The sequence below is a fragment of the Lemur catta genome, chromosome 13 (genome assembly GCF_020740605.2).
Source record: "Lemur catta isolate mLemCat1 chromosome 13, mLemCat1.pri, whole genome shotgun sequence".
NCBI classification, from domain to species: Eukaryota; Metazoa; Chordata; class Mammalia; order Primates; family Lemuridae; genus Lemur; species Lemur catta.
In genome coordinates this window covers 63,675,909-63,702,276 of record NC_059140.1, presented here as the reverse complement: position 1 = coordinate 63,702,276, position 26,368 = coordinate 63,675,909, and the positions used below count along the sequence as shown (strand labels likewise).

The window sequence follows — 26,368 nt, the reverse complement described above, 5'->3', positions numbered from 1 at the left end:
AAGCGTGCAAGGTGGTTGTAGGCTCAGTAATGCCCTCCGGTGATGCAAAAATATGTATATGTATTAGGTTTGACAAACTGTATTCAGATATATTTTCTCAGTTTCAAATCCTCAGCTATTTTGAGTGGGAAGTTTTGAACTAAAAGGGCTCAAGAAGAATTCATGCCACATTTGTTTACGTCTCAGGAAGCACTTTTTATGGTCACTTGTCAGATTGTCTATGAGCAAATCCACTGTTTCAGACATTGATAAAGTCTTTTTTTTTTTCACAAGATATTTTATATAAGAACATTTCAGACATACTAGATTGACTGATTTTAACAAATCCTGTTAGGTTTATTTTACATGTCCCATTCATAGTCTTTTATGAATCATTGCCTTTTTGTTTAAAAAGATAGCCTATAGCTTATTTTGAGCCTATGTATAGGTGCATTCCTGTTATTGTGACTAAAAAAAAAAAAATTTAAAACTGTCTCAAACAGAAAAATAATGGCTATCAGAAGAATGTTTTGTTTTAGTGTAAGTTACTTTATTTGTTTATTGTAAAGGTGGACACTTAGTATTCAGTGCAGTTTTCAATAAAAAGTAATTAAAATTTCTGCTAAAAAGACATAGTGTTTATGGAAAGACATTAGGGAACATAATGAATACATAACATAAAATATGTATGTAAATCTAAAATGCATGCACACAAAACAATATATAATTTTCAAAGCATATTCCTAAGAAGGAACAAAATAACAAACAAGGGTGGGGTGCATGGCCTGGTGTGACGATGGCACATGACCTGAGAAGGACTAACTCAACCCTCTGGCCCCTGAGGTAACAACAACGGGTTACAAGTTAGGTTAAAAATTCGCTCTGAATTCAAACCCAGAAACCTCTGTTACGATTTCCAACCTCTTTCTTACAAGTCATCTAAAAAGACACTTTTGGATAAAAGAGCATAGATTCACATTCCAGCCAGTCACGTAGTGGGTCCCGAGGCCCCTTCCTAGGTGAGCATGAAAGGGACCTCAGTGGTCCTTTCTAGAGATGAGGGGTGCGAAGCTGAGGTCTTCAACCTTTCCTCCCTATCCGATGCCATGCCGGGTGTTTTATGGAGGCTGCCTCCTTTCTTCTTCACTCTGAGAGGCAGGTATCATATGCCCATTTTGCTGAAGAGGTAACTAAAGCTCAGAGCAGTTCAGCAACTTGCCCGAGATATACAGTTATGAAGAAGCAGTTACTTTAAGCCAGGCCTATGTGCTGTCTCCAGCACGCCATGCTGAAAGGTACTGGGAGGTGGAGAGGCCCAGTGGCTCATCTAGAGTCTGTGCCCTGGGTACCGATGAAGAACTTGAGGGCCATGTTGCACCTGTCAGCTGTGACAGCCGGAAGCCCAGAGGTGGCTCTCTCTACCTTTTCCTTTCCAGAAGGACAGGTGGAGGCCCACCTGCACCATTTCCCGTGAAGGACTTGCCAGCTTTGCCCAACTCTGTGGCACCATGTGCTGGGCTTTCTTGCAATGCTCTCTGGCTTTCTCCAGCGGTACCCGGGGACTTCCTTTGATGGCAACCATCTCCCATCAGTGGGCATGCTCTCTTCCCACAGCAACGCCTCAAGGGCAGAGCTACAAATGGGGACTCTCTGTACCACCTGAGACAAGCAGCCTATGTAACAAAGAGAAGATACCTATGGATTAATTACATTCTAACTGATTTAAAATGCAATGCTTTTATCACATTAGTTTGGTATTCCTCTGGGTCTGAGTGATTTGTTTATGCCTCTAAGAAATCAGCTAAGGAAAAATGAAAAATCATAAATTAAAAATGTGCTGTGCCTCCTAGAATTGTGTCTACAGGTGATTCACCAGAGCATCCATCCCTGGAGCATCTGGGCAGAGAGAGTGGACACACACCATGAGCCAACAGTCTGGGCTGGCCACCAGATGCCTTGGAATCCCACAGCCAAGATGGTTTTCAAGAGACCAAATACCCCAGCTCCTAACAGACACCACCAAGATTGTGATGAAGAGCATGCGCCTTGGAGTCAAAGTGGCCCTGTGTTCAAACCCCAGCTCTGCCTGGTGGAACCTTAGGCAAGATTTTATGCCCTTCAGCCTTAGTGTCTTAACCTGCAAAATGGGAATAATAATACATTCCTCATAGGATCGTTGCAGTTGTGAATGGAAAGTGTCTAATGGAGTAGCTGGAACGTGGTAAGTGCTTGATAATGTTCACTATTTTTGTTGTTATAATTATGAGTAAGTATGTCCAAGAATAGAGTCTCCCTTAGCAGTATAACCAGTTTCCATCCCAGCAAGGTAGAAACAAATATGACGATCTCTGCTTGAATCATCAGAGACCACAGTGACTAACCCAGGTTCACAGCTGACTACACAAAAGAAAAATCAGTCGCAGTTCATCTTTCATTTACTCACACTTTGAAACCTATATAGAACATATTTCTTGTATGTTAAGTTCCCTTAGCATTTTTCCTTGAGAATGTTTTTGAGAAGCAGTTTAGAATGGTACATACTTAGAAAGGAATGTTTGTGGAAGTCACAGACAGCCCTTTCTACCATCTGGGAAACCTTTTTGACAAGCATCTCTCTGCCCCACCGGTGGCAAGGACTGAATCAGCTTCTGATCAAATAATTCCAGCCACAGGGAACTCACAACATTGCAAGACAACCCTCACAAGTTACTTTCTTTTTAACATCATCAGCACCGACATCTAAAGCATGTATTCAGTGGACAAGACTCTTAGGTCTCGTAAGATCTGAGCCGAGCTTGCTGGTTCACTGCCATGTCCCCAGGACCTAGCATAGTGACTTGTAACCCAGCAGGCAATCACAAGGTATTCGTTGGATGAATGTATGAATGGAAGGATGGATGGATGGATGGATGGATGGATGAATGAATAATATGCCCTCTCTGGTGCTATAGAATAATTTAAACATATTGATTCCCCAAACACTATGGCTTCAAGTCCAAGACGTTAAATAATGCACTTACATCTAAATTAAAGATTTGGGGAGATCTCATGTGAGACAGTTGTAGAATTATAGAACTGTAATTATCCTAAGACTTATAAACTATCTCAGGCCTGTGTTTTAGCAACAAAACTCTTTAAGGGGCAGTTGTCAGGTGAAAAACAGCCCATTAATTTTCAAATATTAACATTAACAGGTACCTGAGAGATAAATACTGAAAATTGCATTCATTTTCAAATGTCGTCTTCTTTTCTTTAATCTTTAGCAACATATAAGCTACTGCCTATTTTGAACTTAATACAGGCCTAAGACCTTAATAGAAATGTATGTCATTGTGAATTGGTCACAAGGACAGACCTTTGACAACCTGCTCACACTTTCCAAAAATGTGCATTTACTCATTGAAGACATGGTCTCTTTCTCAAATTAGTCATTGAGCTTATTAACTGTTGTGTCTGAGAACAAGATTATTAATAGTGCTCATATTCCATATAAATAAATGAGTACATTCACTTTTATTAATAATAAATACGGCAAGTCGCCCTGCTCCAAACTGAATGTGCCGTATCTTGTATTGCTTTCTTTCTCTTTGGAAGAATTTTGTTTGCTGCAAGTTTCAAGTCATGCCCAATGACTGATTTATTGTTTTCTTCACAGGAGGAGGGGGAAGCATTAGGTACCTGGTACCCAGCAAAAGCCCGATAAGCGGAGTTATCAGTGGAATTCCTCACTGTGACAAAGGGCTGGATGAGGGGTTTCTTGCTGGTACAACCAGGTCACAAGCCTAAGAAGGCTTGACGGGTGTGGCTGGCTCCCTCCCCAGGCCCCTGCTCTGTTCCTGATCTGGGCTTTGCTGCCCTGGGCCCGGCTGCTTCTCCTGGCTCTCTGCAGGACCTCCAGGCTGCAGGAATTTGGACCGGGTGGTAGAGACATCGCCGGCAGAGACGGCGATCGCCAGCTTCCTCTCTGCGCTGTCTTGTGATTCAAAGCAGATTCCGCTCCACTTTTTTAAAAGGGGAGCACATTACTGCTGGAGACCCACAAGAACAGGAGCGAGCAAGGAAACGTGCCACAGTCAGATACGACAGCCTGTGAGTGAGAAGCCCATCCGAGGTGAGCCTTCGGGGATTCGCTCATGGGAGCCCAGGGGCGTCAAGGTCTAATTCTGGGAGGTTACAGGAGCTGCCAGAGCACTGCGACTTGAGGCTTTCACAAATGGCCCTGGCCTGGGACCTGCTAACCCCAAACACACACACACACACACACACACACACACATACACACACACACACACACACACACACACACACACACACACCATGTACCAGATCATCCCAGCACTGCATTTGTGCTCGGCTGCAGGGAGGAAGGGCTGGAAAAAGAGGATGCTTTGCTTTTCCATCTTAGGCTTGTATGCAAAAATAAGCACCATCAAGCCCAGTGGCCTTGCTTGCAAACTCTTTAGGAAGTGACTTTGGACTAGGCCTCTCTCACATCAATCTGGTGTGATACCACAGTCCAACCACTTAGCAAAAATTGCCACTGGCTGCACGTGTGGCATGGTCACTGCAGACACGTTTTGTTTTGCCTTTCTCTTCTTGCCTTCCCTTTTAGCTAATGCTCTCTTTCTTGGAAGGATACATTTCTGTGGTAGGCGCTGTCTTTGTGAAGGTGTCCTTTTTCATGACAATAATTCACATCACGAGAATTCTGATATCCTAGGTACGATTAGCTCATATCAATATTTTAATGCACATAGGTGTTCTCAATATCTTATATACCACTCATGCAAGACCTGGATTTGAGTTGCAGCCTTGTTTCTTTCCCCATGTGAAGGAGTCACTGAGCCTCTCGATCATCATCTCTGTAGTTGAAATATAACAACAGTGATCCAGTGACATTGTTGGAATGATTAATGGACAACATATGAAATTTTTTTAACATGGTAGATAATTATTTATTATTATTATTATTCCTGATAGACATGGCACAGCTATAAGCTAGCTAAACAGTAAGAAAGGTGAGTAGGATTACTTCTTATATTTTTCCCCCCAACACAATAGTTTACTTCTGATCTGACCAGGGCCTTGCCAAAGTCACACATCTAGTAAGTGACAGACGCCAGTCCTCCAGCCCACAGTTTGGCTTTCAAAAGGATCACAGTGAGTATTTCGAATGCTGACACAGCAGGAAACAGCAATGTGGCCTGGGCAGGTGGGACTGGGGGTGGGTAACCAAGACAGCTCAGCCCTGCCCAGCCCCTGAAAACAGAGCCGGGCATCCTGGGCATCTCAGTCCTCCAGGGGGTGCGACCCTCTCTCACTGTCGCCAGCATCCCACCTCACCTGCATTTCTCCCCTCTGAACTGCAGGAACATGCCAGCCTCCATGCCACCCCTCCTGGTCACCCTCTTCCTCCTTCACTCCTGCTTCCTCCGAGGAGACGGCCAGCTCCGGGAAGGCCTGACATTGCTGAAGACTGAGTTTGCACTTCGCCTCTACAAGAGCGTGGCAGCAGGTAGAAACGGGACGAACTTTGTCATCTCTCCTGCTGGCGTGTCCCTTCCCCTGGAAATTCTGCAGTTTGGAGCCGAAGGGAGCACTGGCCGGCAGCTGGCAGATGCCCTGGGGTACACCGTGCAAGGTAAGGGCCTGCTCACACTCACGCTCGCACTTGAACTCGCTCTCCTGCTCAGGCTCCCTGGGAGGTGGGGAGCTCAGCTCCCAGTAGCATGCGCAGGGAAGGGTGACCACCTGGTAGGGCTGCCACAGAAGGCATTCAGACTTCGGAATGGTGGTTACCCTTGATTTGTAAGGTTCCCTTCTAACCTCGCAGGTTCCCTGGCAAATGTTTCAGTTTCAGGCTGGAGTGCGATGGTGTGATCATAGCTCACTGCAGCTTCAAACTCCTGGGCTCAGGCGATCCTTCCGCCTCAGCCTCCCAAAGTGCTGGGACTACAGGCACACACCACCACACCCGGCTAACTTTTTTATTTCTTATAGAGGCAGGGTCTTGCTTTGTTGCTCAGGCTGGTCTCGAATGCCTGGCCTCAAGCAATCCTCCTGCCTTGGCCTCCCAGAGTGCTGGGATTACAAGTGTGAGCCACTATGCCCAGCCTCACACACCCTTTTATAGTGCTTCCTAGGTGCCAGGCGGTACTTGAAGCACCTGCCAAACATGAATTGAATTAATTGTCACAACTACCCTATTGGGGCTGCTAACTTTATTATCATCCTATTTTAGAGATAAGCCAACAGGCTTGCAGAGTTCAGGCAACATGCTCGGGGTTCCACAGTCCGTGAGTGGCAGGGCCAAGACTCAGCCCAGGCTGCCTGGCTCCAGAGCCCATGCTTTTGACCAACCTGCTTTTGTAAATCTGTGACTTCTAGCTACTGCCAGATCTGCCAGCTTAATTCTATGGATTATGTATTTTACAACAGCTCTGCCAGCAGCAGCCAGAGTCTCTCGAATGCCAGGGGAAGCACACAGGGCCTCAGCTCAATGCCTGGCTATAGTACCAACCTATCAGCTCCAGGCTGAGACAGACACACACGTAATTTTTACCTTCCTAGACAAGAATCTAGGAACCCAGAAAATTCAGCAAAAAAGAAGGCTATGAGCTCCAAGGCCCGACATTCATTCCAAGAATGAAGCTGCCCCAAGCAGGGTCTTCCCACCCTGTGGGCAGGCAGGGCAGTGAAGCCCCACCACCTACAACTGGGGGACACTGAGCGAGGTTACTGATTTGTCCGGGCCTCTGCCCCTCATCTCTAAAATGGGACAACAATAGCACTTAATTCACAGGGTTGTTGAAAGCATTGGAGAGCACTGAGCACAATGTCTGTGAACACAGTCAATTTTAGTATTTTTCATCCTGGCATTGCACATTCTGGAGGGTCTAGGAAAGCTCTTCCCGTGTGCAAACGGGCATGGACAAGCTAGGCTCAGATAAAAGATTTCACACAAAAATTTACTTCAAGCCAATTTACTCTGCTGTTTTAATGTTTCCAGCCAAAAGAATGCTGGTCCCCCTGGTGCAGAGAGGGCGGGAAGATAGAGAGGGGAGTTCTGTGACCATCCCTAAGGTCATGCTACACTATGAACCAGGAAAATATGTCAATTCTCTTCTGCAGACAGTCAACATTCTACAAAATTGTGATCCTAGAAATACATATGACCTTCCTCAATAGAGTCAAATCTGATTATGTTTTTCATTCATTTCTTTTCTCACTACAATAAGAAATGTAAGCACTTAAGTTAGGCTGTAATTTGTGAGATCTATATTCTGAGTTAGTTTTTTGCAGTTGTGAATTTTAGGGCCAGCTGGGCCAGTTTTGTTAGTGGAACATTTGTGGACAAGTGACATGTGCCTGATACTGTGGTCTGCAGCCTGGTGGCTGGGGGCCGTGGCTGGGGTGCATTCTGGGTTCCCCTGCACCTGCCAGAGGACATTTGCCAGGTAACTCTGGGGTCTGCTGCTGTCTCCTGGCTTGGCCTCTGCAACATGAAGGGTGTCAGAGTGGACAGATTCCAAAGCAAGTGACAGATTCATCCCAATGAGAGTGAGCTGGGGCCAGATGGCGCAGGAAGAGGTATCTAGCATTGTGTCTCACAGGGAGGGTTGATGGGCAGCTGCAGGGCTGTGCCTAAGAGGGAGGAGAGGTGAAGAGGAGGAGGGGAAGGCCAAATTTCAGAGACAGCCTGCACAGCAAGGGACGTCACTTCTGGAAACACCTAGCTTGCATGTGTCAGGGGTGGGAGGCTTGGGGTACTCGACTGTGTTCAGACTCACCGGTGGTCAGGAGGCCTTGATCCAGCTATGGGATGCCTGTGGGAGGACAGAGGGTGTAGCTTGTGAATAACAGCTGAAAACAAAATCCACGATTGATTATGGAGAGAAGGAAGCCATCGCCTGTATAAATAGAGAGTAAATAAATAGAAGTCCCGTTGCCACCCAAGAAGGTGGAAGCTGTCGCCTCTCTCAAATGCTTATTATTTCCTCAAATTCTTGCAGTTCCTCACTGACATTAATGAAGAGAGCTGTCTGCTGGGTCTTAGGGAGCCGGGGATGGGAGGAGTTCTCACCTTTCCTCTGCATTTCTCAAATTGAAAACACAGTTCTGAAAGAGGCTGCATCCAAATGTCACTCAGGCTCATGACATGCAGTTGTGGAGATGGATTTAAGGCCCCCGTACAAAATATATTGACAGTGCAACGTCCCGGCCACCGCCCATCATTGTCACTTATGACATTGCACATAAATCTCTTGACTTCGTATTTAAAACCCTGTCACCCTGCACATTGGACCTGCTGTTTTCCCAGCCCTAAAATCTTTACCCTAGAACTCATCAGTGTTCCTGAATGAGGAAGTTAGCGAAGAATAGTCTCTAGTCATGTACAGGGTGTGGACCATGTTTTTCTTTTTCTTTTGAGACAGAGTCTCACTCTGTTGCCCGGGCTAGAGTGCCGTGGCATCAGCCTAGTTCACAGCAACCTCAGACTCCTGGGCTCAAGTGATCCTCCTGCCTCAGCCTCCTGAGTAGCTGGGATTATAGGCATGCACCACCATGCCCGGCTAATTTTTTCTGTATATTTTTAGTTGTCCCGCTAATTTCTTTCTATTTTTAGTAGAGATGGGATCTCGCTCTTGCTCAGGCTGGTCTTGAACTCCTGAGCTCTAACGATCTACCTTCCTCGGCCTCCCAAGTGCTAGGATTACAGGCATGAGCCACCGCGCCTGGCCTGGACCGTGATTTTCTGTTTGACTCCATCACAGCCTGATTTCTTTCAGATCTGGCATGGTTTCTTCCTGAGTTTTAGTCTGTGGATCTAGTCTGAATCCTGAGCAGATTAGCTATGATGTTTCACACTGACTAAATGTGGTGGATGAACCTTATGAAACAAGAGTGGAGCTGCTGGGGTCCCTTTGCAATGCAATGAGCCACCTCCTTACTCTCACCATCGTCAACTTACCCGGATTCCTTTTTCACAGACCGAAAGGTGAAAGACTTCTTGCACGCAGTGTATGCCACACTACCCAACTGCAGCCAAGGTGCCGAGATGGAGCTGGCCTGCAGCCTTTTTGTGCAAGTGGGAACGCCGCTGTCCCCCTGCTTTGTGGAGCAGGTCTCCTGGTGGGCCAACAGCAGCCTGGAGCCAGCCAACCTCAGCGAGCCCAACGGCACCGCCACCCCCGCCAGCGCAGGGGCCTCCAGACAGACTGCAGGTAAAAGACAACCATCCACCTCCACGAGGCTAAGGTCAGAGGGCTGCAGAGGCAGAGTATCACCTGTCACTTGTCAGAAGACATGGGTGCTCCATAGCAGTGGGAGTTTGTTCTGCTGGGAGACTCCACCCTTGAGTGACACGTTCTGTGAAGCAGCCACAGCTGATCTGTGGCTCCCTTGTGCCTCTCCTCCCACCGTGACACACACACACACACACACACACACACACACACACGCGTATACACGCGCTTGCGCACACACACGAGCACACAGACACTCAGAGGTGGCTCCCCGAGCCTCCCGTCTCCAGGTGGACCTGCAGGCTTTGTCCGTGCAACTGTCCCCCCAGGTGACTTCCCACTGAACTCTGCTCTCACCTGCGATGAACCCCTGATAACAGCAAAATGCAGCAGGAGCCAAAAAAGTGGCTCCTCGGGAATTTAGGCCAAGGAAATAGTTCAAGAGAAGAAAAAGTCATATGTAATGAGATGTTTAGCCCAGTGTTATTGAAGAAAAAGACTCATTATACAAACAGCCTAACTGTCCAGCAATTAGGGATGACTCAGGGAGGCACAGCACCCGCATATTATTTGGTTGTAATTATTGTTAAAGACGATGAAAATCGTTAACATTTACTGTGTTTAATTAATTTATTTAGCACTGCTCCAAGTTTATTATCTCAGTTCACCTTCACACTAAACCTAGGAGGTAGATGCTAGTACTATGCCCATTTTACAAATGGAGAAACCGAGGCACAGAGGGTTCAGCCTCCTGCCCAGGGTCCACAAAGCCAGGATTCTGCCCAGGTGGTCTGGCTCCAGTGTCCTTGATAATTAACAAAAGCCACAAAGATATGGAGAATATTCAAGACCCAATCTGTTTAAAAAACAGAATAGAAAGTGATGTGTATAGCATGATTGAACTGCAAATGGTAAGTGTGGCTAAGGAGTGCAGAGTTAAAACCCCCAAATTAAGATTTTTTTTAATAAGGTTCTCTGTTTTACCATATCTTTTTAATTTTTTAAAAATGTTTAATTTCCTGTGTCAGCTTCTTGTGCCACTTAGAGCACAGTGGGAAGCCAGGCTGCTGGGTTCAAACCCTGGGTTTCTATCTTGGGTAACTGGGTAGATGGTGGCTTCACTCCTCAGGAGTATGTGACCTTGGCCAAACTCTCTGAGCCTCAGTTCCCTCATCTGTGAAATGGGGAATAACAATAGAACTGTTGTGGGGGTGGTGGGGATTTGTTACAGCATGTAGAGCAGAGCCTAGCACAGGTATGTGCTTATTAAACAAATAAAGGGCTGGGACAAAAACTGTCCCTTTATGAGTGGACTGTCCGCTCCTCTTTCTGGTTATGCATGAAATTTTAACTGCAGCCCTCCAGACGCCATGCCCTGGACGTTGTGTAGCTAAAGGCTTAGCAAGAGACGCAGCTCAGTGGTGGGGCAGTGGGCAGGCTGGGGTGACACTCTGGCACCTTCCCATGGCAGCACCTGGTGGCTCCCAGGGTCTGCCTGGGGAGGGAATGTCTAATGATTCCTGGGAAATGGCCCCAGACAGAATCAGAGGAGCACCGGATCTGTTCAGGAAAGAATAAAAAGCGTGGTCTTTAGCAGCAGCTGGCTATAAACACATATCAATTCACATTAATAGACAGTAATAGGCAGGCTACAAACCCAACTGCAGAGATACCTCCTGCCCCCAGTGCGGGTGTGCAGTGTCAGGGACCCAGTCTGACTTCTGAGTTCTCACTTTCCATTCTTCCTCTTGTGTCCCCTCCAGCAGGGAGTTGGGGGCAGCTCCTGTGGCTTTTGGTGCCCAGTACCTGTTTAAAAATTAAACATTTTTTTTTTTTAAATTGCAAAGACATGGTAAAACAAAGAAAGAGAGAGAAACCACCTTATGAAAAAAGACGTTAATTTTTGCATTTTAACTCTGCACTCCTTGTCCACACACGAGGGGCTCAGCTCAATCCGGGTGTACGGTAACCCCTTGCTCTCCCGCTTACAGGCGACGGCCCAGCGGGCTCGCGGGGGGAGCAGGCGGGCGCGGCCTCCGCGCAGCTGGCGCTGGTGAGCACCATGTCCTTCCGAGGCACGTGGCGGAAGACTTTCTCCCCCACAGACACAAAGCTCCTGCCTTTCACCTGTGCCCACGGCCCGGTCCTCCAGGTCCCCATGATGCACCAAATGGCCGAGGTCAACTACGGTGAGCCCCTCCCCGCTGGCCGGTGGAAAGGAGAGGAAGCCCGGGCAGGAGGGCAGGGGGGCGGAGGCCCGTCCCCGCTCGTGAAGCTCGGGATGTGTTTGCACCCAGCCTGTGGCGGGAGGAAAGAAGCGGGGTGGGGCTGGGAGACATTGGGGACGGGCTTTGCACTGCATGCACCCACACAACGGTGAGGACGCGGACGGGGGAGGAGAAACCCACGTCCACGCTTGACATTTCCTTCTGCACCCAGGAGGGGTTCACAAGAATCCACAACCGTGTGGATCAAACCGCCTGCTCTGACAGGCACATGGCCTGGGATTGGACCGGCTGCCGCTTTGAGACAGGAGTCCCCCCTTATATGTACGAGGTGTCACTTTTCAAGGTCTCAGTTACCCATAAGTGAAAATAATAAAATTCCAGAAATAAGCATTTCTTAAGTTTTATATTGCACACTGTTCTGAGTAGCATGATGACAGTAACATGACTCTCACTGTCCTGCTCTGTCCCAACCCCACGGGGAAGGGACTCATCGCCTTGTCCAGCACCTCCACGCTGTCTATGATACCCGCCCGCTAGTCAAGTAGCAGCCGTCTCTTACCAGATCGAAAAACAGTATATATGGGGTTTGGTCCACAGGGGGTCTTGGAACATGTCCCCTGAGGCTAGAGGGGACTATATATATGGTTCTCCCAAGTGCCATTGTCCCACCATGCCCAGCCAACTGCAGGGCCTCTGACATGGGCCCTCAGATTCTAGGTCTTAGGATCAGAAAAAGTGAGCGTATCACCCAACAGACTTTGGCTTCGGACTGCCGCCCGAGGGCGAGGTGCATGCCCGTTCTGTTGTATCCAGCTCCGAGCGCCAGCCTCTTCCCCGGGGGCTGGCACTGTGCGGTTGCCCTGGCTCCTGAGAGAGCTCACCCCTGACCCCCTGAACCCCCAGGTCAGTTCCAGGACACGGCAGGCCATCAGGTGGGGGTGCTGGAGCTGCCTTATCTGGGAAGTGTGGCGAGTCTGTTCCTGGTGCTGCCCCGGGACAAAGACATCCCCCTGGGCCACATTGAGCCACACCTCACAGCCAGCGTCATCCACCTCTGGACCACCAGCCTGAGGAGAGCCAGGATGGACGTGTTCCTCCCCAGGTGAGCAGCCGCATCCGTCTGCAGGGTGCTCTGCGGCCGGCAGTGAGAAGGGCTTGCACTGAACCCGGGCGGTCTGACGTTAGGGTCTGTCCCCAACCACTGGGCTGACTGGTCTAATGCACCCCTAGAGGGTAGGCCAAGGGGGAGTGACCCTAGAGTTTGAGTCCATGTCAGAGTCACTGCTGACTAGCTCATGGCACAGACTGAAATGAACTAACTTCCTGGGGCCTTTGCTGGGCCAGACTGGAGCTCCCAGGCCCCCTGATCTGGCCTCAGGCAGGGGAGGAAGCGCAGTGAGGTTCCTTTGTAGGAATGTGCCCCAAATCTTATCCCATCCTAAGAGTATACAGCTGTTGTTTTTCCAAAACCAAGATGGTTTATGTAATTGAGCAAAGACAGATATAATTCTGATCAGAAGCCAAATTAAGGCATAAACATTTGAGACTTTAAGTCTCTGTGCAGAAGGTTCTCATTCTTTCTAAATGGAGGTAAATCCTCCTTTAAGAAACACCAATAGGTACAAATACACATTTCCAAAAAGTTAAATGATGGCCCTTGATTTTACTTTTCCAAAGCAAAACCTATTAGCTTAACTCGTTACTTTTAAACAGTATTCCTCTTAGGACTGCTTTAATGATGAGCTTCTCTGGTACATTTGAAATCAGAGTAAATTTATAATCCATTTGTAGACCAGCATCAAGCAAGGAACGTTGTCCAGGGCTCATTTTCAGCGTGTGAATTCCTCGTGCTGCTGCCCACTCACCGCCGTGGCCCTCCTCCTCCGCCTGGGGCCTTGGCAGTGCTCCCCTGAGGAGTTAAAAATAAGTCCATGCACTGAAAGGAAACATGCAACTGGAAGAAAACATACAAAGAGAGACCCAGCGAGTTAAGGGCCAAAGTCTATAGTGGGATCTGGCATAGCTCAGAGCAGAAGGTGAACTTAATTCTAAGTCTGTCTCTCAAAACTAAAACCCCAAATCAGAGCACAAAGACTGGCTATTTCAACAGATCTCTCTGGCATGGAGCAGAAGCAACCGTAATCTTTCTGTTATATTTGAGAGAAGCCCAGTGAGGGAAGGGAGAGGAGCTTTCGATGTCAAAAGTAGAGAGAAAATGCAGGCTGTGCAGGCATTTGTCACGGTCTCTCTGGGTTTGGGAGGCAGGGCTGCCACCTCCTGGAGTGGCTGGTGTAGGAAGAAGCCCCAGGGAAACACCCAGCTCCACTGAAAACTCTCTGCCGCCCCTGATTCTGTGTCAAACCCTGGAGCAGTAATCTGACAGACACCAGAGGGCAGGGAAGGAGCAGAAAGGCAGGGATCTTAGTAACACAACTACCAGTTAACACTTAACCTTGTTCTGATTCTTCTATTTTTTTTAAATCTCTCTAAGACTATCAAACCTGCTGTCCAAGAAGGATAGACATTTTCAAGAAAATGAGCCTATTTCACAAGCAAAACTAACCAAGCTAAAAAAAGAAAGAAAGCTAGCTTTAAATCCACTAGATAGAAAACAAAAAGAAGTAAAAATTGTTCTAAGGTCTAGATTTAGGTATAAACTTTGGATCATGATAGACAGAAAGTCAGCTTTTGGGCAAAAATTTACCTCTAGTTCTCTCAAATCATTCATTCATCATTTGATATTACCTGCTCTGTAGCCAGCTTGCACTTTTCATTTATGATGTCTAGCTTCCAAAGGAACCCTTTATTTATAAAGAAATAAAATAAAATGCATAGGGACTGTTAGTCTTCATTAGGGACATTTAGCATACTAAAGAAATAATCAAGAAAACCAAGAATGAGCGTTAAGGGTCATTTATAGCCATAATCATATAATGTCCCACCAGAAAGACTAATAATGTCAAATACGTATTTAATGAATAAAATACTTGGTTATTAGGTCAACATAGTAGGAAGCAGACCATGAGCACTTTCTATGTTACATATGACATCTGTGTGTATTTTTAACCCACCAGAGCTCCCATAAGCAGAATGCTTTGCCCTTCCTTCAAGGAGTTGCTGTTTATCATCTTGTGTGGTTTATGCTTTTCTGAGGGAGTTTTCTTTCTTTTTTAAAAAGTTGAGATATAATTCACATACCATAAAATTCACTTTTTAAAGTACATAATTCACAAAGTTGTGCAACCATCACTACTTATCTAATTCCAGAATATTTTTGTCACCTCAAAAAGAAACCTCGTACCCATTAGCAGGTACTCCCCAGTCCCCTCCACCCCACGCTAATCTGCTTTCTTTATGGACATTTCATGTAAATGAAATTTTACAATATGTGGCCTTTGGGTCTGGCTTCTTAGAATAATGCTGTCACGGTTCATGATAGCATGAATCATTACTTCAATCCTTTTCATGGCTGAATAATATTCCACTGTATGGATATACTACAGTTTGTTTACCCATTCATCAATTTATAGCTATTTGGGTGCCAAGAAATTTTTGGGCTCATGTGCACATTTTTGTGTGGGTATATATTTTCGATTATCTTGGGTGTATACCTAAGGATAGAATTACTGGGTCACGTGGTAACCCTACATTTTACATTTTGAGTAACTGCCAGACTGTTTTCCAAGTGACTGTGCCATTTTACATTCCCACCAGCAACGTGTGTGGAGTCCAATTTCTCCACATCCTTGCCAACACTTGTTATTGTCCATCTTTTAAATTATAGCCACTCTCGTCCGTGTGAAGTGATATCTCACTGTGGCTTTCATTTGCATTTCTGTAATGACTAATGATGTAAAGCATCTTTCCATGTGCTTCTTAGCTATTTATATATTCTTTTTGGAGACATGCCTACTTCAGATCCTTTGCCTATTTCTAAATTGGTTGTCTTTTTATTGTTGAATTGTAATAGTTCTTCATTTATTATGGATACTAGTCCCTTATCATATATATGATTTCTAAATATCTTCTCCTATTACGTGGATTTTCTTTTCACTTTCTTTTTTTTTTTTTTTGTGAGACAGAGTCTCACTTTGTCGCCCAGACTAGAGTGCTGTGGCATCAGCCTAGCTCACAGCAACCTCAAACTCCTGGGTTCAAACGACCCTCCTGCCTCAGCCTCCTGAGTAGCTGAGACTACAGGCACAAGCCCCCATGGCCGGCTAATTTTTTTGTTTGTTTCTATTTTTAGTTGACTGGCTAATTTTTTCTATGTTTGGTAGAGACGGGGTCTCGCTCTTGTTCAGGCTGGTCTTGAACTCCTGACCTCAAGCAGTCCTCCCACCTCGGCCTCCCAAAGTGCTAGGATTACAGGCGTGAGCCACCGCGCCCAGCCTCTTGTCACTTTCTTGATCATGTCTTTTGAAGCACAAAATTTTGATGAAGTTCAATGAATCTATTTTTTCTTTTGTTTCTTGTGCTTTTGATGCCATGTCTATGAAACCATTGCCTAACCAAGGTCACAAAGATTCATGTCTATGCTTTTTATAAGCATTTGATAGGTTTAACTCTTATATTTAGATCTTTAATCCATTGAATTAATTATTGTATATGGTGTAAGGTAGAGGGCCAACCTCATTCTTTTGCATATGTCTATCCATTTGTCCCAATAACATTTGTTATAAAGACTTTTCTTTCCCCCATTGAATTTTCTTGGCATCCTTGTCAAAATCAATTGCCCACAAATGTATGAGTTTATTTATGGACTCTCAGTTCTATTCTGTAGGCATAAATGTCTGTATTTTTGCCAGCACCGCACAGTCTTGGTTACTGTAGCTTCATAGTGCATTTGGAAATCAGAAAGTGTGAGTCCTTCAACTTTGTCCTTCTTTTTCAAGATTGTTTTAGCTAACCCGGACCCCTTGCATTTCCATATGAACTTTAGGATCAGCTTGTCAATTTCTGCCAAAAAGGCAGGAGGGATTTAAATAGGGATTGTGTTGAATCTGTAGATCAATTTGGGGAGTATTGCTTTCTAATGATATTAAGTGTTTCAAGTCATAAACTCAGGATGTCTTTCCTTTTATGTAGGTCTTTGTTTCTTTCAACCATGTTTTGTAGCTTTCAATGTACAAGTCTTGCACTTCTTTTGTTAAATTTATTTCTAAATATTTTATTCCATTTGATGCTATTGTAAATGGAATTGTTTTCCCAATTTCAATTTCAAATCGTTCATTGCTAGTGTATAGAAACACAATTGATTTTTGTATCTTGATCTTGTATGGTACCACCTTAATGAATTCATTTATTAGCTCTAATGGATTCTTTAGGATTTTTCACATATAAGGCCAAGTTATCTGTGAGTAGAGATGGATTTACTTCCTAATTTCTAATCTAGATGCCTTCTCTTTCTCTTTCTCACGTTATTGCCCTGCCCACCCTTTTGTGCAATGTGAAATAGAAGTGCTCAGAGTGGACATCCTTGTCTTGTTCCTGATTGTAGGGAGAAAGCTTTCAGTTTTTCACTGTAAAGTATGCTGCTAACTGTGGGTTTTTTGTAGACTCCCTTCATCAAATTGGCAAAGTTACACTCTATCAAACACTCAACTCTTTGTTGAATGTTCAGTATTTGTCTGTTTTTCATCATGAAAGGGTGTTGGATTTTGTCAAATGCTTTTTCTGCACCTATTGAGATGGTCATGTGGCCTTTGTCCTTTATTCTATTAATATGGTGTATTACATTAATTGATTTTCATATGTTAAACCCATCTTGCATTCCTGGGATAAATTCCACTTGGTCATGGTAGAATTTATGTGGTGCTAGATTCAATTTAGTAGTATTTTGTTGAAGATTTTGCATCTATATTTACCAGGGATATTGGTCTGCAGTTGTTTTTTTTTTTTTTTATTTTGTTTTGTTTGTTTTCCTTTTCTTGTAATATCCTTGTCTGGTTTTTGTAAAGGGTGGGTTTTTTTTTCCACTCAAGCTATTTTTGTGGAATTTCTTCTGCATCTGCCTTTATAGCTATATAAGACAATCACTCTAATCTTTATAGTCATACCTCACTTTTACTGCTGTTTTTAGCTTACTAAAAATAATATTATCCAGTTTTATCACCCACCATAATCACCATATTTGGTTTCAAACAGCCCTTAACTCTTTCTCAATATCATGGAGAAACAACAGTAAAATCACAGTGTAAGAGCATCGGCTGTGCTGGGGCTTACTCTGAGCACTTTGCAAGGATTATTTCATCTGATCTTCACAACCCTGTGAACAAGCACAATTGCCATGCTCGTTTCACAAATGAGCACACTGAGGCAAAAAGAGGTAAAGGAACTTGCCCCAGAGGTAAAGTAACTAGTTCCTCTGCTAAATAAGAGGCTGAGCCAGGATTCAAACTCAGGCACTGGAGTCCCAAGTTCATGCTCTTAACCACTGTTTCATCATTTTGAGGTTTCAAAAAAGATGTGTTCTCAAAGTACTTAAGAAAATTTCATAGGAGATGGCCCAAAAAGTTTTTGAGAAATGTCAACATCCTTGGAGAAAGCACATTTCTTTCTTGGAAACTATTCTGAAGATTCAAAACATACCTTTATGAGAAAGTCTGATACTTTTGTTTAAAATATTGGTCACATCATGTTGTGTAGCAGTGAGACCTTTGATATTAAATGGTCTTGTTGGGCATTTTTACTCTCCTGCAAATGCTGCGTTATTTATAGAAAAAGACCGTCTAAATTCCATTTTGAACTTTTTTTATTTTCAAAGAAAAATAATAGCAGCCGCCCTTTTAAAGGATCCTTCAACAGTAAATTTTTAAATGCCTTGCCCTTGGGGAAATCTTATAAAATTGGCGTGCTGATTCCGTTTGCTCACAGGGCTTACGAGGAAAACCAAGGTTTTAAGTTGCATTCTTTCCTGCTGTGCGGCAAAGGCACACATCGCACACAGCCAATGTGAGAATGTACCTTACCCAATATAAACGCTCTATTGAGAATGAGTCAACAACTGCTTTTCTGCACCTACTGTGTGTGAGACGCCACATGAGGTGGAAGGCAGCAAAGTGTAGATCAGCAGTCCCCAACCTTTTCGGCAACCACAGAGCAGTTCCACAGAAGACAATTTTTCCACGGACGGGACGGGCAGCAGGGGCGGGGTGTGGGGGGGGACTGGGAGGGGTAGGAGGCGGTGCTTGCTCACCTGTCACTCACCTCCTGCTATGGCCCAGCTCCTAAGTTTCATGGAAGACAATTTTTCCATGGGATGGGGAGGCAGAGCTCGGGCGGTGATGCACGGCCCAGTTCCTGACAGGCACGGAGTGGTACCAGGCCACGGCCCAGGGTTGGGGAACGCAGGTGTAGATGATCAGAGCACGGGTTTGATTTGAATTGAAGTCCATCACGCACTCATTATGTCATCTTGGGCAAGGTTTTTAAACTCTTTTTAAGTCTCAATTTTTCCATCTGTAAAATGGGAACAATAATAACATATGAAAATAAAATAAGATAATCCACATAAAGCTCTTATCATAGTGTCTCACACAATATAAGCACTCATTAAATATTAATTATTGTTAAGAAATAAAATGAATTGGGATAGCCTCTCTTCTCAGGGAGTTTACAATATCATAATGGTAGTAGGAAGCAGAATGTTCTATACATTGTAAGAGTAGAACGAAGTGTTAAGGGGACTTTGGGAACCAAAGTTCACAAAACAGCTGGGAGAAGAGGAGGGGGTAACAATTGAAAAATGGATAATAATTAAAAGTCAATCAAAGGAAATGGGCAGGACTTGGAAGGAACAGTGTGAACAAAGGGACAGAGGGAGCAAAGAGCCATGGGTGGCCAGATTAGTCGGTGGGTGGGGTTGATGGGAAGGAGCAATGGAAGATCAAGCTGGAAATGAACCTGGTGGATGCTGACGCCCAAGTTAGGGACTTTAGGAAAGTCTATTGAGTGAGAATTTTAAATGAAAGTTGATGGTTTGTTTTTGCTTTTCAGATTTAGGATCCAAAATCAATTCAACTTAAAAAGTGTTTTAAGTTCTTGGGGAGTCACTGATCTTTTTGATCCACTCAAAGCCAACTTGAAAGGAATTTCAGGTAACAACCGTTCTTCTTCCAAACTTTTTGGCGTTGTGTTTGGGGCTGTTTTATCATACTTTGATTAAGGGGTTCTGATTGTTTTTACAGAGTCTTTAGTGGTAAACAGAGTTAACATTGTGTAAAAGCATAAAGAAATGCTTTGTTTCATCTAAGAGTGTGTTGCTTCTGATAAGTCAAATTTGGGTTAGACTTTGTGGAGAAGGGACGTTTCTTGAGACCTTTAAGTATGGTTTTGGGAGACCATCTTCACAGTGTGGTCGATGGCCACAGGACACAGCAAAGTCAGCTCCCTCTGCCCATCACGACTAGGAGGGCACCAGAGGCACAGGTGCTGCTATGGCACTCTCCGTCCTAACCTCCTGCTGTCCCGCCAGCCTCACGGTCACCCTTTGTTTCTACCTCCCTCCCTCCTTCCTTATACGTCAGTCCTCTTCTAACACGCTAGCCTTGAAACTCTTCCTCATCTATCCACTTTCCCTTCTTCAATTACCCATGCTCCTGCAGCCTTGCCTTAAAATGTTCTCCCTCCCAGCACCCATATTGAATTTCTTAGTTGACATGCTACTGCCGATCAATAGGAGCTGTGTTTGCCTGTGACCTGATAGGGGACTTATATCAAATATAAAAGGGGAGTGGAATCCCAGAACCTATGTTCCAGAATCCTCTCAGGATGCCATTGGCTAAACTACTGCCAACGCAAAGGTTCAGGTTTGTTTCTACTCTGGGTGGTAAATTATCTGGGCAAAGATGACACTGTAGCTGGTATTTTCATTGGCCTTGACATTTCCCTAACCTGATGAGCTTGAAAATCATTATTTTGAATGTGAGAACATCATATTGCAGAGTTTTCTAAAGCATTGCTCAGAATCTTCCTTCTTAGGCAATCACAGAAAAAAAAATGAGATTTTGACCCACAAGAGAAGTCTTGGGTTGGGCTTCAGTTGTGACTAGACAGATTGACTGACAGAGTTTCTTATCAAATAAAACACAGGAGGAAGGATCTCTTCTAGGGTGTTTAAAATGCACCAGCTCTGTACTCATTGCCTAAGCAAGCAAAGAGATGAGCAAAACACTAGTGCCCATGACAATGCTTGGCATCCAGTTAGATATCCAATAAATATTGTGGGCTTGGTGGAATGACTCAACAAGAAATTTTCCCTAGTGACACTGCAGGGAAAGAAGGAATACTGGACTGAAAAGAGCAGAGGGCAAGGAAAGAGCAAGGGATAAAGAACTTAAGTGCATTCTATCTCTGATAACGTGTGCAATCCAATCATAGCATCTTCCTGTGACTCCAGATCTCAGCCATGACATCCCTGTTGTCGATGGCACTTCTATTCATCTTTTAATCATCTTAGTTCAGAACATTAGGGCCATTCTTGACCTTTTCTTCCACACCACTATATTCAATCAATCACTATGGCCTACTTCATAACCCTGAAATCTCTCTTCTTTTATGTCCTAGAAATACATCCTAAAATGCCATCAATCCTGTGTCCTCAGACAGGACTGATCTGAACCCACACTGGGCAGCTCCCCTATTGGTAAAGACTTCCAAGGTCCATAAGCTCCTCTGACAAGACCTAATAAGCAAGTGCCTTTTTTGATACCTAATCTCTTTTTTTCTAATGCAATTCAAGTCTCCTTATACTCGTTCAAACCAGCAGAAATATAGGCTCATGGATCTGGCTTATTCAGTAGTTACCAGACAGTTACCACATGCCAAGTGTGCAGCTTGCATGGATGTTTCCAGTAGGAAACACATGCCGGTGTTGTAACCTTCTCCTGTGAAGTTTTGTTCCTCTAAAGCAGGGGACCGCAAACCATGGCCCACCGCCTGCTTTTATAAGTAAAGTTTTATTATAACACAGCTACTCCCGTGCATTTACAAATTATCTGTGGCTGCTTTCCTGCTACAACAGCAGGGCTGAGTAGTTGGGACAGAAACCACATGGCCTGCAGTGGCTAAAATACTTAATATTTGGCCCTTTATAGAAAAAGTTTGCTAACTAAAGTATTGCTCTCCAGTGCTCTTCTTTAAACATAATGAAGACTAATCACTTCTGTGCCTAAGTGGGCTTTTGACATTATTCTAGAAACAGGGACACTGAATCTCTCCAAGAAATGGTTTCTTCATTCCTAAAATGGGGGTAGCCATCGTCCACCTCACACCTTAATTGCAGAAACAGTTTAAACAATTCAATACATAGCACAGCATCAGCTGAGACCTCGCCAGTGATCAGAAAATGGTGGCCTCCCTTCCCCCAGTTACAAGGGGTTGGAAGTCCAACCACCACAGGAACCTTTGGCCTTTGGGTTCCAAAGCCCAGAATCATTTCACTCAAGTTCTTCTTTCCCATTTAAGAGTCATTTGTCTCTTCCTTCTTGACATCAAATCCTTTTTTGCTGCCTGCAGAACTCACTCAATTAAAAAAAAAAAAGAGAAAAAAATAACTCCATATCATTTCAAGGCCCAACTGAATCCAGGGTGTGATTTCCCTCCCAGACCCCTTGACCCTAGTTGTTATGAAGCTTCTAAGTGTATGGCCATAGGACACAGCAAACTCACTCTCCCTCCACCCATCACAACTAGGAGTGTGAAATTTCAGTTTCACTCACACTGAAGATACCAGCTAAAGATGCATCAGTGGGCTTTGATAGAGACCTTCAGTCTCTAATCCAAGAAATATTTCTGTGCACAAACTTGAAATTTTGAAGAAACCATCTTGTTGTTGGCTTTTATAAGTGGGTAATTAGTTCTAATCTCTGCTCTTTGTAACTATGACTTAAATGAGCAAACCACCGGGAGTGGTTCGGTTGAGTATATAAATTAACGATGCCACATCAGATGTCTGGTCAGAGTGCAATAGAAAGAGGGGAGGAGTGGGCTAGGGGAGATGGATGGAGAAAGAAACTAACCACAGCCTAGTTTCAAAGGCCATCTCAGATGCTTCTTAACACTTTCCCTCTAGATCCCGGGCTGCGTGCTACTTCCCTCACGTGTGTGCATACATGTGCACACACACACACCTCGCCCCCCATCTTTTAGCAACTAAGTGCCAAGAAGGTGTGTTTATCTTGCATTATGGTAAGCTGAGGATCAAATGTAGGGACGTTGATTTATATTTCCACACAATGTCATGTTATGAAGACGCAAACCTTTTTAGAGTATGATCAACCACACACAAAGAATCATGGTCTCCACTAACAATGAGGAAGGAGGCACTGAAACAGTGATTTGGCTGAGACTTGCAGAAGGCCCACTCTATGCTATGCCCTTATGGTTTTACAGACACCAATCAACATTTTCTTACAAGTGAAATCAGGTTAAAGAACGTTAAGGTAGCTTCTTTTGTGGGGAAAAGAAACAAATGGACAGTGTGAGGGCTGTCTATCACTAATTCATCCAACATTTACTAAACATAAATATGTACCAAGCATTATTATGCAAGTTGGGCAAAGAAACATTTAAAATGAATAAGACATCCTTTCTGCCGTCTAGGACATAACAGTCTAAAAAGGAAGTTAAACACCTATAGAAGACGTTAATGGAAGAAGAGCAGAGATTATGCCAGGAGAGGGTTTAGAAAGAATCTCACCCCTTTCCTTTGGATATTGAATGTAATGTAGGAGCAAATAAGTTTATGGTGGACTACAGTTTCCCAAAGTATGGCCCCCAGGATGCTAATCTGGTAAATTTGGGGCAGTGCATGGTGTTAGTGGTTCCATGGTTAAGCACTATGTATTGTAATCTTCCTGTAGAGATTCACCATAAATGCTAGCCAATTGGCAGCTCTAAGAAGTTTCCTACTAAGAACAAAAGTGCAAAAATGTTTAACTTGCATCTCCCACATTGGAACCCCTTTTACAGAATGCCACCTATAAACAATCTTGAGAACAAATTTTTGGGAACACAGGTTATATGCCCCTCAATGGCACTAAGCAGCTGCTAACACTTCATGGAAGGAGAAAGAAACCAGGAGAACCCCTTTGTGCTTGACTTCTTTTAGGCTGATTTCATTAGTTGAGTAATATTTCAATAGCTACTAACCAAAAAAGTAAGTCAATAGGAATCTGTAATATAAGATTAAGAGGAAGAACACAAACGCAGAGATGACTTGCAAATTCTCATTTTTATCACACATGTTGACCTTTTGAAATGTCAGCTCTTACCAGAGATAAAATTTAAGAGCTGCTGATGCTGAGTCATCCAGCTGTGGGTCTTGGCTTAATGGCTGTGCAAACATACAAATGTCAATTATCAGACCACTTCTGTAGTCTGATGAGAAAAACTATTGAAACTCTTCGGTTGCAGTTTCAAAAAACTGAAATAGCCCAGTCCATCTAATTGAAGACTCATTCACATCAATTAGTCCCATTTCTCACACTGTGCTGAGGTGCCTAGACTCACACAGACACGTATAACCATATTTTTGCTGATAAGGAGTTTCACAGTGAACATCTGCTCATTTCCTCAACATTCGTTTAAAATGTTCAGACACCATCCTAAATGGCAACAAAGCCACAGAGATGAGTAGAACCTTCTCATGACTGTCAAAGCAGCATTCTTTATATCCATAACCTTCTCTTTGTAATTTTGGCACTGCATTTCGGTTTGTTCAATGAGCTAGTAAGAGAGGCTAATTACTGATAGAGAATTTTTTTCTTTTCTCAAAGATCCTACAGAAAAAGACCAACTGCTAAAACAAATCAGATTCTTCACTGGTTTTAGGACAAGTGATGCCAAGTGAATGTTTCTATTGATTTTTCCCTTCCTCTGGTCCTCACCTGTCCCTTCACTGATGCTGAAAAAGAACCATTCCTTACAGTGAATATAGTTTCTTCTGGTTCTAAACATTATGTCTTTCACTCTATACTGTGTCATCAAGTACCATTTCATTTTTGGAGAATTGTTTAACAATGGTTAATAGTTAAATTCCAAACATCTGTCAATTCCTCTAAACTATCACTCATAGTCCTATTTGCTAAGCTTTTATCTTTGAAACTGTTAGCACACAGATAATTAATTGTACTAACCTCTCATTCACTTTGCAGATTCTAGCCCATGAGACAAACTAATTTATTGCATAACTGGTATCACCTGAATATACAGAATGCAGTCATGCAATATTACGCACATTTTTAATACGCTGAATTGTGCCTCTTAATAAAGCCCATAATATAAACCTGTGACTTGTCATTTAAAAGTGGCTCTTAAAATGCAGTCTAAGAAGGCAGTCAAGGAAATCAACTCAGAAGCTTGCTGAAAATAATACCTGGGCTTCAAGAATCTGTATTTTAACACCCACCTTGGGAATTTTTATGACCACTGAGGTTTTAGAAATACTGGCTGAAGGAGTTTTTAGGTAGATATCATTTTTGAAAATTAACCATTGAAAAGATGAGGTAGTACTCTGAATATTACTTTGGGAGAGATTACATAAATTTAACAAATTAAGGTTTTGAAAGTTGCATAAAATATTGAATCTTGAGAATTTTCCAAGCAAATAATTTCTCCCTAGCTATATAATAAGCAGCATTGGATACTCAAGTTTTGTAAGGATGTTCTTTTAAAACATACTGAAGTCCTTATCTAAATGTATTGAGAAATGCAAATAAGCAATTCACATTTTTGTCATTTCCTGGGGTTTAGGCCAAGATGGCTTTTATGTTTCTGAAGCGATCCACAATGCCAAGATTGAGGTTTTAGAGGAAGGTGCCAAGGCATCTGCAGCTACAGGTATGTTCATAAAGGGAAGTATCCAGTCACACCACCCGTATATACCTTTGTTAAATTTATCCAGTTGAATCTTCACACTTCTAAACCTTTCCATTTAAAACCCCAAGTTCAGCTGTGGTACAGAATTTTTTAAAAAAGGAATACTAACAGAAGGCAAAAAGTTTTTGGAAAGTAATAGGAGAAAAGAGATACCCATTTTGAAAAGGATTTGTATCATCATCCCATAAACAAGGAATAGAGTCATTCTGAAAATTAACTTTAATAAAATATTTATTCCATGGAGTGTGTTCAAAATAGGAGACAGGTTTGGCTAAGTGGCACCTTCTCTTCAATCTTCCCTTGTGCACCCCCATCACAAGAGTAAACAAATGTCATTACGATGCTTTGATTTCTTCAAAAATTATGGGATATAACTGACATCATATCCAATTTAAAGAGATTTTTAAAAATTAATTAAAAATGCAATGAGATTCTTCTATTATCTTTCCTGCAGCTCTGTTGTTACTGAAAAGGTCTCGGATTCCCATTTTTAAAGCAGATCGGCCATTCATCTTTTTCCTGAGAGAACCAAATACAGGTACTACAGTATTTTTTTGACAGGATTCAGATAAATATTTATCAGCGTCTCTCTAACAACAAGGGCTCATTTGTCCACTACAGACTAAAACAAGCATTCCTTCTAGCTGTTTCTATGGTGCTTCAGAAGCTTCCCAGTTGCTGTGTCTTGTGTGCTGAGAAAGGGGACTACTTTATAATTTCCAAGGAAACTATTATCCTCCATGCTTTTTGACTTCTTGTTCTCTCAGCTCATTTGTAGTTAATGTAGATTTTTTAAAAATTCAGATTTCTACTTCTGGAGAGACTTAGAAAAAGTGCAAAAGTATTATAAAATAAATGATAAACACTGCCCCCCTTTTTTTGTTGTCCCTTAGCTTTTGTGTCATTTTGGAAATTAGGTAGGTTCTTCCAGTCACTAGAGTATAACAGAGTAGTCCTCTAGTGACTCCAGGATGCTAGTGAATGCATCTGGATTTCTATACTGTTCTTCTGTTGATCTTTCTTAAAAATCCAACG

The 26,368-nt window shown here is 43.5% G+C and overlaps 1 protein-coding gene across 1 annotated transcript; it reads left to right on the top strand.

Annotated features, from left to right (window-relative positions):
• The first annotated feature begins 5,351 nt into the window (after nt 1-5,351).
• On the top strand, nt 5,352-26,084 carry SERPINE3 (serpin family E member 3). The gene is given in 9 exon segments (XM_045566999.1): nt 5,352-5,620; nt 8,970-9,203; nt 9,488-9,499; nt 11,216-11,413; nt 12,356-12,554; nt 19,451-19,551; nt 25,208-25,294; nt 25,788-25,882; nt 25,884-26,084. Coding segments are annotated over 9 exon segments (1,395 nt in total). The 5' UTR covers nt 5,352.
• The last annotated feature ends 284 nt before the right edge of the window (nt 26,085-26,368 follow it).